At 40.0% G+C, this 17,950-nt stretch overlaps 1 protein-coding gene across 1 annotated transcript; it reads right to left on the bottom strand.

The window, feature by feature from the left end:
• Positions 1-2,045: 2,045 nt before the first annotated feature.
• On the bottom strand, positions 2,046-17,928 carry Atp5pb (ATP synthase peripheral stalk-membrane subunit b). Its single transcript, XM_052179546.1, has 7 exons — positions 17,800-17,928; positions 17,499-17,535; positions 14,611-14,756; positions 12,761-12,924; positions 10,347-10,472; positions 3,034-3,213; positions 2,046-2,432 (listed from the first exon to the last, which is right to left on the bottom strand). The coding sequence occupies exons 1-7, from the start codon at positions 17,837-17,839 to the stop codon at positions 2,355-2,357; spliced, it is 771 nt and encodes a 256-aa protein (XP_052035506.1). The 5' UTR covers positions 17,840-17,928; the 3' UTR covers positions 2,046-2,354.
• Between the last annotated feature and the right edge of the window lie 22 nt (positions 17,929-17,950).

The following is a 17,950-nucleotide window of genomic DNA, read 5'->3' as shown; positions in this document are numbered from 1 at the left end:
TGACCAAAGAGAGCTCTCAATGGCAAGACTGAGAGCCCAAAAAGGAACCAGCGGAAACTAAAGACTCAGAGAGTGATGGCTATGTAACCAAGGAAGTATTGAACATGAGATATTAACCCATGCTCTGTAAGGTGGTAGAGAATAAAGGAGCAGGGTATAGCTCTTAAGGTATTTGCAATCTTATGGATATCTTTGTTCTACAAAACAGTGTTCCAGACTGTGCTTGCAAAACAGAATGTTGTGGATGCTATGTTATAGGATTTATACACTGTGGATTGGGACACAAAAGAAAAAACAAGAGGCTAGGTTACTCGATGAGGAATGGGGGCTGTTGGGAAAAGCTTCAGAGAAAATGTTCAAGCTGCATTAATTTTCAATTTGTTTTTCACGCCATAATCTTCATGTGGCCACTGTCTCAGACCCTGTTTTACTGCTGTGAAGAGACACCATGAACAAGACAATTAAATTGGGAGGCTTACATAATAGTTTTAGTGGATTAGTCCAAGGTCATCAATCAGGTTGGGGAGAATAGCAGCAGAGAGTGTAGGAGAGAGAGTGGGCAAAGGGAGAGGGGAGAGGGGAGAGGGGAGAGGGGAGAGGGGAGAGGGAGAGGGAGATGGAGAGGGAAGAAGCACAAGCAAGACGACCTGGTGCAGGCTTCTGAAACCTCAAAGCCCATTCCCAGGGATACACCTCCTCCAACAAGGCTACATCTAATCATTCTCAATTTCACCAATTGGGTACCAAACATTTAAATATATGAGCCCAAGGGGGGCATTCCCATTCAAACTTCCTCAGCCATGCTTAGAAAAATCCCAGTGTCCTACCATAGCTAAGCCCAGGGGCAAGGGTGTGGGATATGTTTGGAGGTAAGGATAACAAACACACAGAAGACCTTTATCCAATGACACTTTATAGGCAACCAACCTATAAATGTATGATCTAGGAGCTATGCTCTTAAATAAATGAGAGATCACTGAGGAGCCACATGATCACTGTTGGGTTTACAGAATGTAGAGGTACAGGACAGTGGAGGAGTCTTTTTGTATGGTCTGAACATAGGCCATGACTATGGGGAAAGAAAAGGTAGGGCAGATAGCTGATGTATCCAGTCAATTTTGAGAGGAAGTTTTCTGTATCCATCTACTAACCAATATTGTGGACATAGAAGAATGAGCATAGAATTATACACAAATGATGAGTGTAACTTTGAATTTGGAGTGTATATTAACACTGAAAAAAGTTGTAAGATCAGTTGGGTACAAATCTGGGACTCAGAAATCATCCTGATTTGCATCGTGGATGAGTTCTGGGGTCTAGGCTGCAGCTCTCTGAAACAGACACACAAAACCCAAGATCACACTGTTTCTCAGTGCTAATCATTCCATTCATTTGAGATGGGCTGTCTTCTGTGGTTAGGTATCACTACCTGACAAATTCTATCCAACTGGTTAAAGGATGTAACTGTTGATGCACGACCTCCTGTGTGCTCCCTTCACAGGAAGGGCTCTTGTGGAGCTTGTGATGTGCCAATGAGACTGACACAGGTCTAAAATATCTGAGTTCTCTAATGCAGAGGACACTTGGCTGGAGTCACCCAAACCTGCACAAGATTCTAAGAAAAACCCAAATTCTTCCATGTTAAGCTGTGCTGTTGAAATTGGGGGAAATTTTGTACCTTGATTAAGTTTGTGATATAGACAAGGAAGGCATTTATATACACACGTGATAGAAGTTGTGGGCCTGTACTATCAAAGCTAGAACATGCAGTACATTTCCTAGAATGTGATTTGGAAGAGGAAGCCCAGTAATTAGGAGTGAAGCAGACAGACAGTAGAAGTAGTCAAGGAAATTGAGAAAGTGATAGGAGAAACAGCATAGATTATTTGAGGCCAGAGGAGGAATGGAGAAAAAGATGTGATGAACTATCAGATGTTGCTTAGAGCTCAAACATGAGGATTGGAGAAAACAGACTGGATGTGGAATTATGACAATCTTGATGGCTAGGCATTGGTGTGTGTATTAAGGGGTCTTTGCATAACAAATTCTGTTTCAAATGTTTTATTGCAAGACGTTTTAATTAATTACAAGTTTAAACTATAACTTGGTAATTTCAGTTGGGCAGCAAGTTGCTGCAAATTGCTCATTCAAATGTGATCAGACAACTCCACATACAGAGCAAGGATCAGAAATACCTTACTGGCCAATAGGGTTAAGCCTCTACGTGGACCTTGATCATTTCTTAGGAAAAGGTACACTGTAATCTCAATAGATAGCAATACAGAAAGAGCTCTTCCCACAGACTAGTTCCCGTGTAAGTTGACGCTCTCTGGTGTCACAACTGACAGACATGTTCACATGACCGGCTGAGCTTGAGCCTTCTTGGCAAGCATCTTCAGATCTTCAATGCACTTGGCAATGGTCTCCTTTTCCTTTAACAAAGAAAGAGAAAATTAGTTAGTTCTCTCAAGAACATGGAAAGGTGACATAATTCTAATGTATTTCCTACTAGATCAGAACTTCAAGATTATTTCTTTATGTAGAAAGCTTACTAAAAGAATTCACAAGAAAAATTAATTACAGTACATTGGGGAAATGAAATTTATTTTAGAAATAAATTTTGGGAGCTAAAATTTCCTGGTCCACAGTTTTTATGAGCAAAACTTACAAAAAAACCTTAAGGCCAGGAATCGTTATAACCACTTTTACCTGTTAGTTTGGGTAAAAATAGCTCCTTGAAAAAGACCAACCAATAAACACTAGTAATACAGAAATATTAATAATGAAAATAATTAATGAAAAGATGGTTCAGGAGTCAGGGGCGCTCACTTCCTACTCTTCCAGAGGACCTGAGTTTGATTCTCAGCACCCACATCAGGTGGCTCATTGCTGTCTGTAACTCCAGCTCCAGAGGATGAAGCTTCTGGCCTCCATGGGTACCTGCATTATGTATGTGCAGACACACATACTGAACAGCACATGAATGCTAGAGTACTGGTCCAACCACAGAAGATACAAAAGGTCATCGTGTACCTGCTGGGCAGAAATGCTCTTCACCACATGCTTCTCCACCCAGTCTATCATATGCTCTTCCTCCTTGCGACGCATCATGTCCTGTACAGAAATATGGTAGTCCAGGCGATTCTTGACCTCCTTATATGCTTTATGCAGCCTTTCCCGGTAAGTGACCTCCAAGGCCAGGGCAATGTTATTCTAGGGGTGAGGGGGAGAATTAAGAAATAGTTTACATTTAATTAAGAAATACTGTCACAAAATCCCACCTAAACAGAGCTGGTCTCCTAAGAGTGCTCTCACTCTTAGGACCACAGGCGAGACCATGACTTTTGCTCCAATAACTGTCCAAAAAGGGACTTGCCAGGAGCACACAGGAAGAGTGGAGCAGCCGGGGACAGAATTCTTCTGATCTCCATCTGTGCCCCTGAGCAAAGGGTTTCCCATAGCCCTCTATACCCAAATATCCAAACTGGTCTCCTGACACACCTAAGATCACAGGCACACAGGCCCAAAGGAGGGAAAGGCTCCAGACAGAGAGAGCAAGACCAACTAACACCAGAGATAATCAAATGGCGAGGCAAGGACAAAAACATAAGCAACAGAAACCAAGGCTACTTGGCATGATCAGAACTCAGTTCTCCTACCACAGCAACTCCTGGATACCTCAACACACTGGAAAAGCAAGATTCGGATTTAAAAATCACATCTTAAAGAAATACAGGAGAACACAAGTAAACAAGTAGAAGTCCTTAAAGAGGAAACACACAAAAATCCCTTAAAGAATTATAGGAAAACACAACCAAACAGGTGAAGGAAACGAACAAAACCATCCAAGATCTAAAAATAGAAATAGAAACAAAGAAATCACAAAGGGAGACAACCCAGGAGATAGAAAACCTAGGAAAGAGGTCAGGAATCATAGATACAAGCATCACCAACAGAATACAAGAGACAGAAGAGAGAATCTTAAGGGCAGAAGAAAACATCGACACAACAGTCAAAGAACACCCAGGAAATCCAGGACACAATGAGAAGACCAAACCTAAGGATAATAGGTAGAGAAGATAGTGAAGATTCCCAGCTGAGTTCCAGGACAGCCAGGGCCACACAGAGAAACCCTATTTCGAAAAAACAAAAACAAAAAAACAAACAAAAAAATACCAAACCCAAAATAAAACAAAACAAAACAAAACAAAATAAAAACAAAATAAAAGCAGTAAGGGAAAAGAATCAAGTAACACATAAAGGCAGACCTATCAGAATTACGCCAGACTTCTCAACAGAGACTATGAATGCTAGAAGACCCTGCGCAGAAGTCATACAGACCATAAGAGAACACAAATGTCAGCCCAGGCTACTATATCCAGCAAAACTCTCATTATCATAGATTGAAAAACCAAGATATTCCATGACAAAAACAAATTTACACAATCTTTTCACAAATACAGCACTACAAAGGATAATAGAAGGAAAACTATAATTTGAGGAGGGAAACTACACCCTAGAAAAAGCAAGAAGGTAATCTTTTGACAAAACCAAAAGATAACCATACAAACATAATTCCACCTCTAACAACAAAAATAACAGGAAGTAACAATCACTATTCCTTAATATCAATGAACTTAACTCCCCAATAAAAAGATATACACTAACAGACTGGAAAAGTAATCAGGATCCCACATTTTGCTGTATACAGGAAACAAACACCAGTGACAAAGACAGATAATACCTCAGACTAAAAGACTGGAAAATTTTTTCCAAGCAAATGGTCCCAAGAAACAAGCTGGAGTAGCCATTCTTATATTAAATAAAATTGACTTTCAACTGAAAGTTATAAAAAAAGATAAGGAAGGACACTTCATACTTGTTAAAGGAAAAAAATCTACCAAGAGGAACTCTCAATTCTGAACATCTGTGCTCCAAATGTGAGGGCACCCACATTCATAAAAGAAATTTTATTAAAGCGCAAAGCACACATTGTACCTCACACAATAAATAATAGAGGGAGACTTCAACACCCCACTCTCATCCATGGAAACAGAAAGTAAACAGAGAGATAGTGAAACTAACAGAAGTTATGAACCAAAATGGACTTAACAGATATCTATAAAACATTTCATCCAAAAACAAAAGAATATACCTTCTTAGCATCTCATGGTACCTTTCCCAAAACTGACCACATAATTGGTCACAAAGCAGGCCAATATAAGAAGATTGAAGTAATCCCATGTATCCTATCAGATTACCACAGAATAAGGCTGGTTTTCAATAACAACAACAATAACAACAACAACAACAAACTAGAAAGCCCACATTCACATGGAAGCTGAACAATGTTCTACTCTATGATAATATGGTCAGGGAAGAAATAAAGAAATAAAAGACTTTTTAGAATTTAATGAAAATGAAGGCATAACATACTCAAACTTACAGGACACAATGAAAGCAGTGCTAAGAGGAAAATGCATAGCTCTGAGTGCCTCCAAAAAGAAACTGGAGAGAGCATACACTAGCAGCTTGACAGCACACCTGAAAGCTCTAGAACAAAAAGAAGCAAATACACCCAAGAGGAGTAGAGGACAGGAAATAATCAAACTCAGGGCTAAAATCAATCAAGTAGAAACTAGACAAATCAACTAAGAACTATACAAATTAACCAAACCAGGAGCTATTTTTTTGAGAAAATCAACAAATTACCAAAATCAGAAATGAAAAGGGAGACATAAGCACCTAAAGAAATGGTCAATATCCGTGGTCCTCAGGGAAATGCAAATCAAAATGACCCTGAGATTCCACTTCATACTAGTCAACATGGCTAAGATCAAAAAACTCAGGTGACAGCAGATGCTGGTGAGGATGTGGAGAAAGAGGAACACTCTTCCATTGCCTGTGGGATTGCAAGCTAGTACAACCAATCTGGAAATCAGTTTGGCAGTTCTTCAGAAAATTGGACATAGCTATACCACTGTTGGACATATATACCCAGGAAGATTCTCCAACATGTAATAAGGATACATGCTCCACTATGTTCATAGCAGCCTTATTTATAATATATTGCCAGATGCTGGTAAAAACCCAGATGTCCCTGAACAGAGGAACGGATACAGAAAATGTACATTTACACAATGTAATACTATTCAGCTATTAAAAACAATGACTTCATGAAATTTGCAGGCAAATGGATGGAACTAGAAAATATCATCCTGAGGTAATCCAGTCACCGAAGAACACACACAGTGTGCACTCACTGATAAGTGGATATTAGCCCAAAAGTTTGGAATGATCAAGATACAATTCACAGACCATGAGAGTTCAAGAAGACCAAACAAAATTCTCATGGGAGATAGAGGGTGGGAGGAACTTGAGAGGAAGAGAGAAGGGAGAAGGGGGAAAAGGGGGTCAGGTTCAGGTATGAGGAGAAGGGGATGATATACAGAGGGTCAGGAATAGAGGTGTGTAGCAATGGGGGATGGGTAACTGGGGGTAGCCACCAGAAAGTCCCAGATGCTAGGAAAGCAAGAGGCTCCCAGGACCCAACAGGGGTGAGTTTAGCTGAAATGCCCAACAAAGGGCAGGGAGAACCCAAATCCAGAGGTCAGGCAAGGCCTCCCGGTTGGGGGATGGGGCAACCCACTCATCTCTAAATTGTTAACCCAGAAGGGCTACTATCTAAAGGAAACATGCAGACAAAGTGCGGAGCAGAGACTGAAGGAAAGGCTATCCAGAGACTGCCCCACCTGGGGATCCATCCCATATACAGACACCAAATCCAGACACTATTGTGGATGCCAAAAAGTGCCTGCTGACAGGAGCCTGTTATAGCTGTCTCCTGAGAGGATCTGCCAGAGCCTGACAAATACAGAGGTAGATGCTTGCAGCCAACCATTGTTCTTAGCATGGTGTTTCCAATGGAGGAGTTAGAGAAATGACCAAAGGAGCTGAAGGGGTTTCCTACCCCATAGGAAGAACAACAATATCAACCAACCAGACACCCCCCCCCCCAAAGCTCCCAGGGCCTAAACCACCAACCAAAGAGTACACATGGGATGGCTCCAGCTGCATATGTAGTAGAGGATGGCACTGCATGACATCAACAGGAGGAGAATCCTCGGTCCTGTGAAAGCTCAATTGCCCAGTGTAGGGGAATGCCAGAGCAGTGAGGGCGGACTGGGACTGGGAACATCATCTTAGAAGTAGGTGGAGGAGGGATGGGGGGGGGGTCTGGAGGTGAAACTGGGAAAGGGGATAACATGTGAAATGTAAATACATAAAATGTCCAAAACAAAACAAAAATACTGTTACATATATGATAGGATACTTTTGTTCTGGGGCTTTGCTAGCTAGTTATTCCATTTCTCGCTTACATGTTTACATAAAATTCCTTTAATAAGCAAGTAGGAAAACAGGACGTGACATATTTATAAGCATTGGCCCCAGCTACTGTTTTTCTGTATTTTTAAATATTCTTTCCCACAAATATTTAACAAAAAAACCAGATACACATTACTTTCCTTATGCTATATACTACCCACCTCAATTATAAAGTAAACTGCAGTCCACTACACTTGTGTTCCAGTATTCACTTAACCAAGTTCTCGTAATATGTTAAGCTGTTTCCAGTCTTTTCTACTACAAATAGTTCTCTCTGTCTATGATCTGTACCTTATGTTTGAATGGTAGCCCACACTTACTATGTTCTAAACATTCTTGTGCTTGTGTCAATCTTGTCAAGTTTTATAAATACATCATGGGGTACCAGTGTTATCTATTTTACAGAGAGAAACTGAGGCAGAAGTTGAACTTGTCCAAGGTTACACAGCCAATAACCCGTGAAGGTAAGATCTGAACCCAGGCAATTAGGCTACAAAGCTCATACTCTTGAAGACCTGTTCTTGGCTCTCAAACCTATGTAAATGCTATTTGCAGTAAGGTTGCCAGAAGGATCCCTTGAAATGTAAGTGAAAGCGCATCACTCCTCTGCCTATAGCAACTTTCTGTAGGTCACCTCAGGTCAAATCCCCCCAGAAGCACACAGAAGGCCATGTTCCACCTTCTTCCTTTTCTTCTGACTCACCCACTCTAACTGAAGCTATGTTGGCATTCGGACTCTCTTGATTATAGAAAAAAGCTCTTGCTCTTTAACTTCTGAGCCACCTCTCCAGCTCTCCAGCAGTGTATTTGAAAATGTCTTTGATTTGTAACTTTCTTTATTCTGTTACTAAACCGATACTATATTGGAACACAGTATCTGGGGACCTGAATCAGTGTTCTTGGGTCTCCTGTACTTAGCTCCAGAATAAACTTTTATTCCCTTTGGAGAGCTATTTTTTGTGTAGACAAAAGTAAACCCTAGAAGACATACATTTTGTTTCTTGTTCTTATTTTCTTCCTTCTTTCCCAGAGCATCTCCAGAAGGACACAAGTATATGGCTCAGAGCCATCAATCCCTCTGTCTCCACCTCCTGGGTGGTTGGTTACAGGTATGAACATCATACAGAGCTCAGTTTTAACATTTTCTAAGATTGAACTCACAGGTTCAATGAATCCCATTAATAAGAGCATAGATTCCCAGTCTTGAAGAGACCTAACCCTATAGGGTGTGGAATGGGTCAGAAAACCTAGTGAGTGATGCACGGGGTAATAAACCCTCATTGAGAACCACTGGCCTAGATATTATAAGTATTTCTTAGTATCTGTTTTGATAACATGCATCCTTTTCTTAAAAAATTTAAGTAAATTAATGGTTTGCCTGCACGTATGTCTACGTGTAATGTGCATGTCTAGTGCTGGCAGACATCAGAAAAAGGTATCTGATTCCCTAGAACTGGAGTTATGGATGGTCGTGAGCCACTATGAGGGTGCCAAGAACCAAATCTGAAATTTCTGAAAGAGCAACAAATGCTCTTAATAGCTGAGCTATCTCTTTAGCCCTAGTGATGTGTTTATATAATGTGCTTATATAAATTTCAATGAGACATCTCACCTTTTAAAAATTATTTATTTTTTGAGGATTTCCATGTCCACCTCACTTTTAAGTATTAGGCATAAAATACTGGGCTCAGTTAAAAAGGCCAGAGCCTTGCCCTCCAGGCTTTGCGTCTGGAGTACAGAAAGAATATGGCACCCATAGGTCAATGGACCTCAAAACCCATACCTTTGCAACACTTTTAAAAGTAGGCCTTGTTTTTCAGCTCCCTCTGCAGTTCTATGTAAAGACTGGCAAATCAGTTTTTACTTGTTTTACTAATAAAACGTAATTTGGAAAAAAAACAATACTGGGCTCAAAGAAAATAACAAAATATCAGACATGCTTATAATTTCAGACTCTAATTAATAAGCTCTGGGTATATTACAAGCTCCACTGCTTTCTATATATGCTTTCTGAACAGAAGCTGATGATCAGAGTGTCTAACAGCAAATGTTAAGAGTTTCTTACCCACTTATGTATGAAGTGCAGAGAATGTATTTCACCTTTGGCCTTTTTAAAAATCAGCCCTAACTTATTATTTTCCTCTTGTATGGATTCGAAGTGTGCTGTTCTTTTACAGCTTACACTGTTTTTGATTTCAGAGCAGTTCAAAGTATTTTTTTCACTTAACAGTTCTTAAATATCAACTGTAATTGCCAACTTCTAGTCAAATCTTTTTTATATAAAGCCCATTTAAATCCTCTTCAAAAAAGCATGTGATCTACTGTTGAGCTACATTCCAGACACCAATTTTTTGTTGAATCTTTTTTTGTACACCCACAAATTAACTACACTATCTTAGAAACTACAGAAACCTGTCTAGGTAAACCCCCCTCCCCTTTTTTAAATTTGTATGAAGCGTGTTTCCGTATTTTCAATTTTTTAGTTCTGTGTGGGCAGAGAGCTAGGTGCTAGCAGGATAATTCTGGTATTATCATTTCTTTGGTTGATCACAGGGTTTTTTTTTTTAAATATGCATCCTTCTTTACTTGCCTAAAGGCATTCTAATAATGTATCAGAGGTTGCCTAGCTACTGATTGGTTGTAATAAAGAGCTGACAGCCAATAGCTAAGGCAGGAAGTACTAGGGTGAACTTTTGGGAAGAGGGTTGCCACAGGGAGAAGAAAGCGCATGAGAAAGAATCAAGGGCAGACATGGAGGGAACAGACACGGACCGAAGTGGAACAGAGAAAGGTATAGAGCTAGCCATGTGACAGGCGGTAGGTAGGCTAGATAGGTTGAGTTAGTTGTGCTATCTGGGAGGCTGCCCTTAAAAAGGTCTAAACTTTAAACTGTAATAGAAGCCTCCATGTCTTATCTGTATCACAGGCAGGACTGAGAAAGTCCCGCTACAGAAACCTACCCTCTGAACATCGAAGAGGTAATGGCGCTTCTGAACCAGTGCCTGCTGTGCCTTCTCCATGTCGATTGCATCCTGGATTTGTTTCATGCTCAACTTCTTTACTTCTTCCAGTTGAGCAATTTTTTCCTGTAATTATGATATTATAATATCAGCTGAAGCATTGCTACCAAAACAGTCATTTTATGATCCCTCAGTTTTATTCCTCATCTATAAAAATTACTATGATGAAAAACATGCACAGAAGGAAATACACAAATCTTTAGAGGAGTTATATAGTATCATTGAATGAAAAAGACCAAGGAAGGTCAACTCAAACTAAAGATGTATGAAAAAGCTATATTAAACTAAAGATGTATGAAAAAGCTATATTAAAACCCATTTGAACAGAGGTACCCTACATAGGTGGATAATAATGCTCTTAGAAGCCAGAGGTTACTAAATTAAAATCCCTGTGCTAGGAATTAGATACTAAGTTGTTGGTCAGGGAGGCTCCAAGTGCTCTCAATAGTCTATTTCCATTGCTCTTGACTGAGCACCAGAATAAGATGGTTAAGATTTTACTGCTGAAATGACCACACTTTGGTTGCAGGACAGAGAAATCTAGCCTGAACTAAGAAAGATAGAAGCTTTGTCTCTTCTGGCTAGCTTTCAAAATGCCTGAAGGTTCTGGGTAGAGAGAGGAAGAAAAGTGATCAACATTTTGTCCTAGATCTGAACTCCTCAAGATATAAAACACCGAACTTGCCAGAGGAGATATATACAATCGTCGTATGACTATTACGGGTTAATCAACCATTTTCTGATTGGATTTGACTCTATTCCACAGGAAAGAATACCTGCATGGTTCTGTAAATCTACTGGAAATTCGACATGGCTGAGAAGAAGTTACACATTCTTTTTTTTTTTCTGCTAAGTGAATACAGTGCCAAGGTGCTTTCTGTAAGTTAAGTTATACCCACAGATTAGTGCTACTCTTAGCCTTCATTGGAGAAGTTTTTTAGCAGGTAGTAATTCTGAGACTCATTAACCAGTCAAAGTGCCAAGGAACATGATGGTACCCAGCTCTAATGTGACACTTGTATCATCTTTCAACTCTCAGGGAACGTCAAAGAAATGGAATGAATCTAACAGTTGGTGGATATGGAGGAGCACTGCAAAATGTTGTTTTCTGGACATGACTTAGTAATTGCACAAATGAATTCACAGTGGCTATGGTTATTTTACATGTACAAGATTGAGCTGTCCACATTAATCACAGATAGGACAGGAAGTCATGAGGCCTCACCCTTTACTTTGAGCAGTTAATGGTTGCTGAGTGAGTCATTTTCTTCAGTAGTATAGGCACTGGTAAGCTGCCCATGCTTCTATAAATGAACCCCCATCCATGCTCATGTAAGCAACACTATTAAAACTCAGTCAACAAAATCAGAAGCATGGAAGTAGGAAAAGACTTGTTGGGAAGAAAGGTTCAACAGAAATAGGAGGGGAGAAAGAATGTAATGATGAATGAATCTGACCAAAGTACATGTATGAAAATGTCAGAAGAGGCTGGAGAGATGGCTCAGTGGTTAAGAGCACCAACTACTCTTCCAGAGGTCCCAAGTTCAATTCCTAGCAACCACATGGTGGCTCACAACCATCTGTATAGGATCTGATACTCTCTTCTGGTGTGTGTCTGAAGACAGCTACAGTGTATACTCATATAAATAAAATAAATCTTTAAGAAAGAAAGGAAGGAAGGAAGGAAGGAAGGAAGGAAGGAAGGAAGGAAGGAAGGAAGGAAAGAAGGAAGGAGATTGTCAGAAGTAGAATGTCCACAAGTTCAAAGTCAGGCTGGTACACAAACTGAGCACCAGGCCAGCAAAGGCTACATAGAGATCCCGTCTCAAAAGGTCAAAATAAACTTCTATCACTTAGGAAATGGACATTAAGGGACTGGGGAAGTCAAGGCCAGCCTTAACTTTATAGAAGTTTAAGGTCACCCTATGCTACATGGGAGCCCTCACCAGGGCCCCAACATCATCAACCAATCATGCAAACAATCACAAATGGAAGCCTAGTCTTTTTTTTTATTCCAAATAAATAGTTGTGTTTCAATTTACCCAGTTGATACTAGATGTGAAGCATGTTCTAATAGATTTTATTCTTTGACAATTTTATACATGCATATTTTTACTTTCAAAGTGGCTACAATGAAATATATTTTGGCTTTTAGAAATGAGTCAAAAGAGTTCCTTAGTCTTTTGAATTTGGTACATTTGAATTCTATCTCAAAGTATTAACTGCAACATGACTATAGCCATGTAGCTATATTTATTGGTGTACCTTTCCCTCTAACATTCATATAAATGATAGTTATACTAGGTAACTGGGATGTTTCTGCTCTAAAGTGGGAAGTAAAGTTTATTTCTTACCTCATTAAGTTTGTCAATAAATTCAGCAAAAGAGGCCCCGTATTTCTTAATCACATAGACAATCAATCCTACTACTGATATGGTAGAGAAGGTCTCTGGGGTAATCACATATATTTCTTTGGATAGAAAATACAAGCTAAGCCCAGTTCCAAGTACGTAGGGTCCTAGAAAAACAAAGAGTTATTTTATATTTTATGCTATGCCTACGCCTACTTCACATTTAGTTATTTCAAGACAAAGTTAAAAATAATAATCAGATTATACACATACAGGGTAAGCAGTATGTAGAGCTGAAAGATCTGGACTGAAGGAAATATGTATCATGACTCTAAAACCTATGAGAAACAGAAATCAGTATAATCTCTGAACTTTGTTTCTTCAAAGGGGAAATAGTACCTTCTTCCCAGGGCTGATAAAACAGAAATCATGTAAATGTGAAGCAGTTAGCACACAGGAACTGTTCTTGCTTTCTACAGTCATTGCTCCAGCAACATATCCTGTTGACTGAATGGATACAAGGGACAGGACAAAAATCTGCCCATTCTCTGCCTATTTTTTCTTTTTTACAAAATAGTTAGGATAAAAACAAAACAAAACAAAACCAAAACCAAGCAAAATATACACATAAAAATTCTGGGAATTAGGATACAAGCCTTTCTATATTCTTTTAAAAGTTGAAATTTAAGATGATTTAGTGGTGGAGAGCATTGTTGTTCTTGCAGAGGGTCCATGTATGTACTAGCACCTAGATGGTAACTTACAACCTTTGTAACTCTAGCTCCAGGAAACTCAATACCCTCTTCTGGCCTCTAAGAGCACTGCATAAAAGTGGTACACACATATATATATGCAGGCAAAACATTTACATATATAAAAATATAAATTTTAAAAGCTGGTATTTTGAGTAGATCTTTGCTTTCCCAAAGCATGGAACTAAAGTGGCCCCTACACGTTCCAGTCCTGCTATGACGTCCTGGTTGGGATTGAACTTCCCATCGTGTTCCTTTTGTCAGCTTTCTGAAACCATGTATAGCATCTTAACAATTGCCACACTGAGTGGAATTTGAAGGGCCCATTGTATTAACATTGCAATGATTTACAAGATCTGAAGAAACTCATTTTCTTCAATTTCAGATAAGAAAATGCTATTTTAGGGCAGTTTAGAGCTTAAAACAAATTTTAGGTTTCCAGTGTTCCATGTAAGAAAGGCATTGTATAGAGACAAATCAAACCAATCAACCAACCAACCAAAAACAAAACAAAAAAAATCCGACTCAGCCAAGTGACTTACGTTCCAGTCTAGTTCAGCCACAAGTAAGGCACCCTTGCAAATCACTTTTCTAGGTATTCTTGACAATAAGTTTCCATGGGAACATCCAAGTATTAAATAGCAGAGTGAAATCAGTCATTATAAAAAGTGTGGTTCTGAAGGTTTATCTCTTTCTCTAAGAACCATCAATGAGAGACGTTCCTGCTTGTTCTTAAGATATGAGTGCATGACATACTCTCTGTAACAGTCTCTATTGCTTTATTTTCATTTATAGGTCCCTTTATTATCTGACAGAGTAGGATATGCAGATACTAAATTTTTAAAGTTTTTATTATTGTTCCACAATATCAGACATTTAACCTAGTCCATTATTGTATGGCCAGAAGAATGCCTGGCAGTCAAAGAACTTAGCATGATTAATAAATGTCAATAAATAGAAACAAAGCTATGAAAACAAACGAAAATGCTGAAACATATTTATCTCAAAGTTTATATGGAATCACTAGAAGTTCTTCTGGAAAAAGAACCAACCTAATTTTAGTAGTATCAAATGTATTACTAACAACCTGGCAATGCTCACCTGTTACACCAGTCTTGGGGTAAAGGAACTGGAAAAATTCTTCAGGAATCAGCCCAAGCCGTACTTTTCCTCCATATTCAGGAAGAGGTGGTAGAGGGGCAAGGCGAGGCTGTCCTGTGTGAAAGACCCTTGTCGCCTGTAATACCCTACAAGCAACCATTATACAAATTTAAAACCAATTTTTCAAAGAAAACAAAACACAGGAACAATTAATAAAACCAATGAGTGGGGGATAAAGACTGTTTCCTAAAGGTGTTTCCCACTGCCACAGTGAAAGAGAACAGAGTAGAAATAGGAAGGGCCAGGGAAGTGACTAAAAAGACACTTGAAACTTCTACTGGAAGCTTTGCTTAAGTTTATGGATTATGTACCTAGGACTTGATATTGTAATCAAGAGCGACAGAACATGAGAGAGAAGACGACAGCCACGTACTCACTTAAAACGGTAAACTGGGCTTTGAGTAGAAAATTTTAAAGTTTTTAAAAATTTCATGGTTAAAAGTTTAAAAATTTTTTTAATTATTTTTTGTATTGTATATCTGCAAGCACACTCCTACATGTGAAGGTCAGAGGACAACTTGTGGAGCTGTTTCTCTTCTACCACCACAAGTCTGGGAACAGAACTCAGGTATACCTGTTAGGTTTGGTGGCAGGCATCTTACCCTAGGCCAGATGGCCCCTAGAACTCAAATCTGTGTAATCTCAGATTTCTTTATGTGAGAAATAAAACATTACTTTATAGGCCATTGTGAAGACTGATAATTTATGTGACATTCTTAGCATAGTGCCTGTCATAGAGTAGGGTCCCACATGAGCATTCACCTAAATGCCAGCTCTGCTATAAGCAACCTGATATTAAGAACCTGATTCAAAATATTCCCTTTGATGTAGGACTGCTCACCTCTATGTGAAACGGACCTCCTCAGTTTGCACTAATTCTGATTATGTTCAACCTTTGAGCTGTATATAAATCTTTGGAACCTCAACCCATTTGTTCCTGTTTTTCTGGCCTAAGGTAACATCCATATACATCTGGGGTAAACATTCAAGTTCCTCACAGTTCTGCCTGCCTGCCTGCCTGACAAAAACCTTTCCATATTTTTGTTGCTACACGGGGAAGGGAGATGGTGAGCTCCAGATTCAACATAGTATTTTAAACCTAAGGGTTTTTTTTTTTTTTAAAATAACTATTAGATCTTGCTATTTGCCACTTCTAGGCTTGAACTATTATATTATACCAGCATAACAGACTTGTACATTATTTGCCTTAAAGCAGTCTATGGTGCATTTTTTAGTAATTACAGCATGCTGATGCCTGATTAAGCTTTTGATAAAATTTTTGTGTTTCATGTACATTTATAGTCAAGTTAGTTTGCTTAAGGTTCGGAGGGCGATTCTTCCCCACTTCCTACCTCATATCTCTATACTCCATGCACTTAAGAGTTTAACAGGATTTTACTCATTTTTATTAACTTATTTATTGCAGTGCTAGGAATTAAACCTAGCACCTCATATATCATGTAGGCAAACATTCTATCCCTGGGCTTCTCCCTCAGTCCTACATCCTCCTCTTCAGTATCACTTTTTTCTGCCTCTGCAAACACACACACACACATACACACACACACACAAATAAAAACAAAATTATTAAAAAAAAAAAGAGGAGAGTTTGACTTTCTTCGGAGAACTTGCAGGGCTGGCATGGTACATAAAGCTGGAAGGACGAGAAAGCCCCAAGACATAGATGAGGTGAGGTCCGCTTGAGTTTTCCTGGTTTTGCTACGCTTAGATTTTATTTCAATAGGGATATGAGTTCTGGAGGTTTTAAGTGGGGAGCGCCATAATTTCTCTGCTCACTGAGAATGGGTTGTACTGGGATAAAAACAGATGTTAAGGCTAAAAGTCCAACGAAATTGTCCATTTCAAAGCTGCTGGCAGCTGCTCAGGCGGTAACAATGGTAGTGAAAGTAGTCAGAGTGATAAAGCATCCTCCCAGCTCAGTCTTACTGATGGACTAGGGACTGCTGTGTGACAGAGAAATGAAGGTTGCTCCTTCCATCTTCTTCACATAATTCACTGATTGTATCACGATTTTTTTTTTTTTGGCAGTGCTGAGGATCACTCAAAGAGGTACACTGTATGGAGTCTATGACTAGTTGAAAGTGGTCAATTATGGTCCCACTTTATTGCCCACACAAAGCATTTCAGTCATTAAACTTTGAAAGCTTCATGATTTTGTTTAGGAGTAAAAATACGCACACCCTGGCATGCTTTAGGAAAAGAAGTGTTAACAGCAACAGCACCAACATTTCTAAGCACAACACCCTGTACCAAGCACTGTTTTCTGAACTTTAAGCTTTCTGAATTAAGTCCTATATCATAACCTACATGCCTCTAAGTGAGGTGTCACAGATAAGTCGGGGAACCAGGTGTCCCCAACTCTACCTCTGGGGCCTGTAAACTGCTACTACACAGCTGTCTCTGCGACTATGGTGGTTGTGAGCTCCACGAAGTTATCCACTGTGCATTACGTGGTCATCAAGATAAGCATTCACGAAGCAATAAGTGATTTCGGACTCCTGATATGGTTAATAAAAGATCGAAATCTGGAAGACACCCCAAACAACATGTTTAATTTTGCTATATTTAACTAGATCTGTGTCCTTGGGTGTAATTTAGTAACTTAGTTGTGTGTCGCTGAAGGTCACGATGAGGGGAGAGACTTAGCTCCTCTGGTGCTGGTTAGAGGAGGGAGAAGATCACGTCCAAGGCAATCAGGAGAACAGCCGTCTGAATGGGGATGTAAGCTTGCTAAAGTCTGGAAAACAGTCGTTTCTGGCTTAACGCTAAGAAACGGCAAGAGGAAAATAAAACGTGGTGACACTTACCCTGGACCCAGGACGGCCGCGTTCTTCAGACTCGGGGCTGCAAACACACAAGACGTAGGTTAGCAAAGCCAAGGAGACATCGAGTTCCTACCTTCCTCGGTCTCGGGGAGACGCGATCCCGACGGCCCCTGCGTCCGTCTCAGACGTCCCGAGATCCCACACTAGTCGGGGAGCTCTCCCGATCACCCCGGTCTTCGCTCAGGCCCAACACTGCAGTTCTTTCCTTATGCACGTTCCGCCTCCCTGGCCTAGCTTCTTCCCAGTCATCCTGATACGCCAGCCTAGGGTCTACATGGCTCACCCGCGGTGGCGGCGGCAGAAAGCACCACCCGGGACAACATCGTCTGCGAAGATCCGGACAGCGGTCTCCGTGTCCCTGTGACCCCGACCGGAGACTGTCAGGGGCAGGAACAAGATGGCCGCTCACAGATCTCGCGGGAAGAGATCAGCGC

Source organism: Apodemus sylvaticus, chromosome 4 (genome assembly GCF_947179515.1).
Source record: "Apodemus sylvaticus chromosome 4, mApoSyl1.1, whole genome shotgun sequence".
NCBI classification, from domain to species: domain Eukaryota; kingdom Metazoa; phylum Chordata; class Mammalia; order Rodentia; family Muridae; genus Apodemus; species Apodemus sylvaticus.
This window is presented reverse-complemented; position numbering and strand designations above follow the sequence as displayed.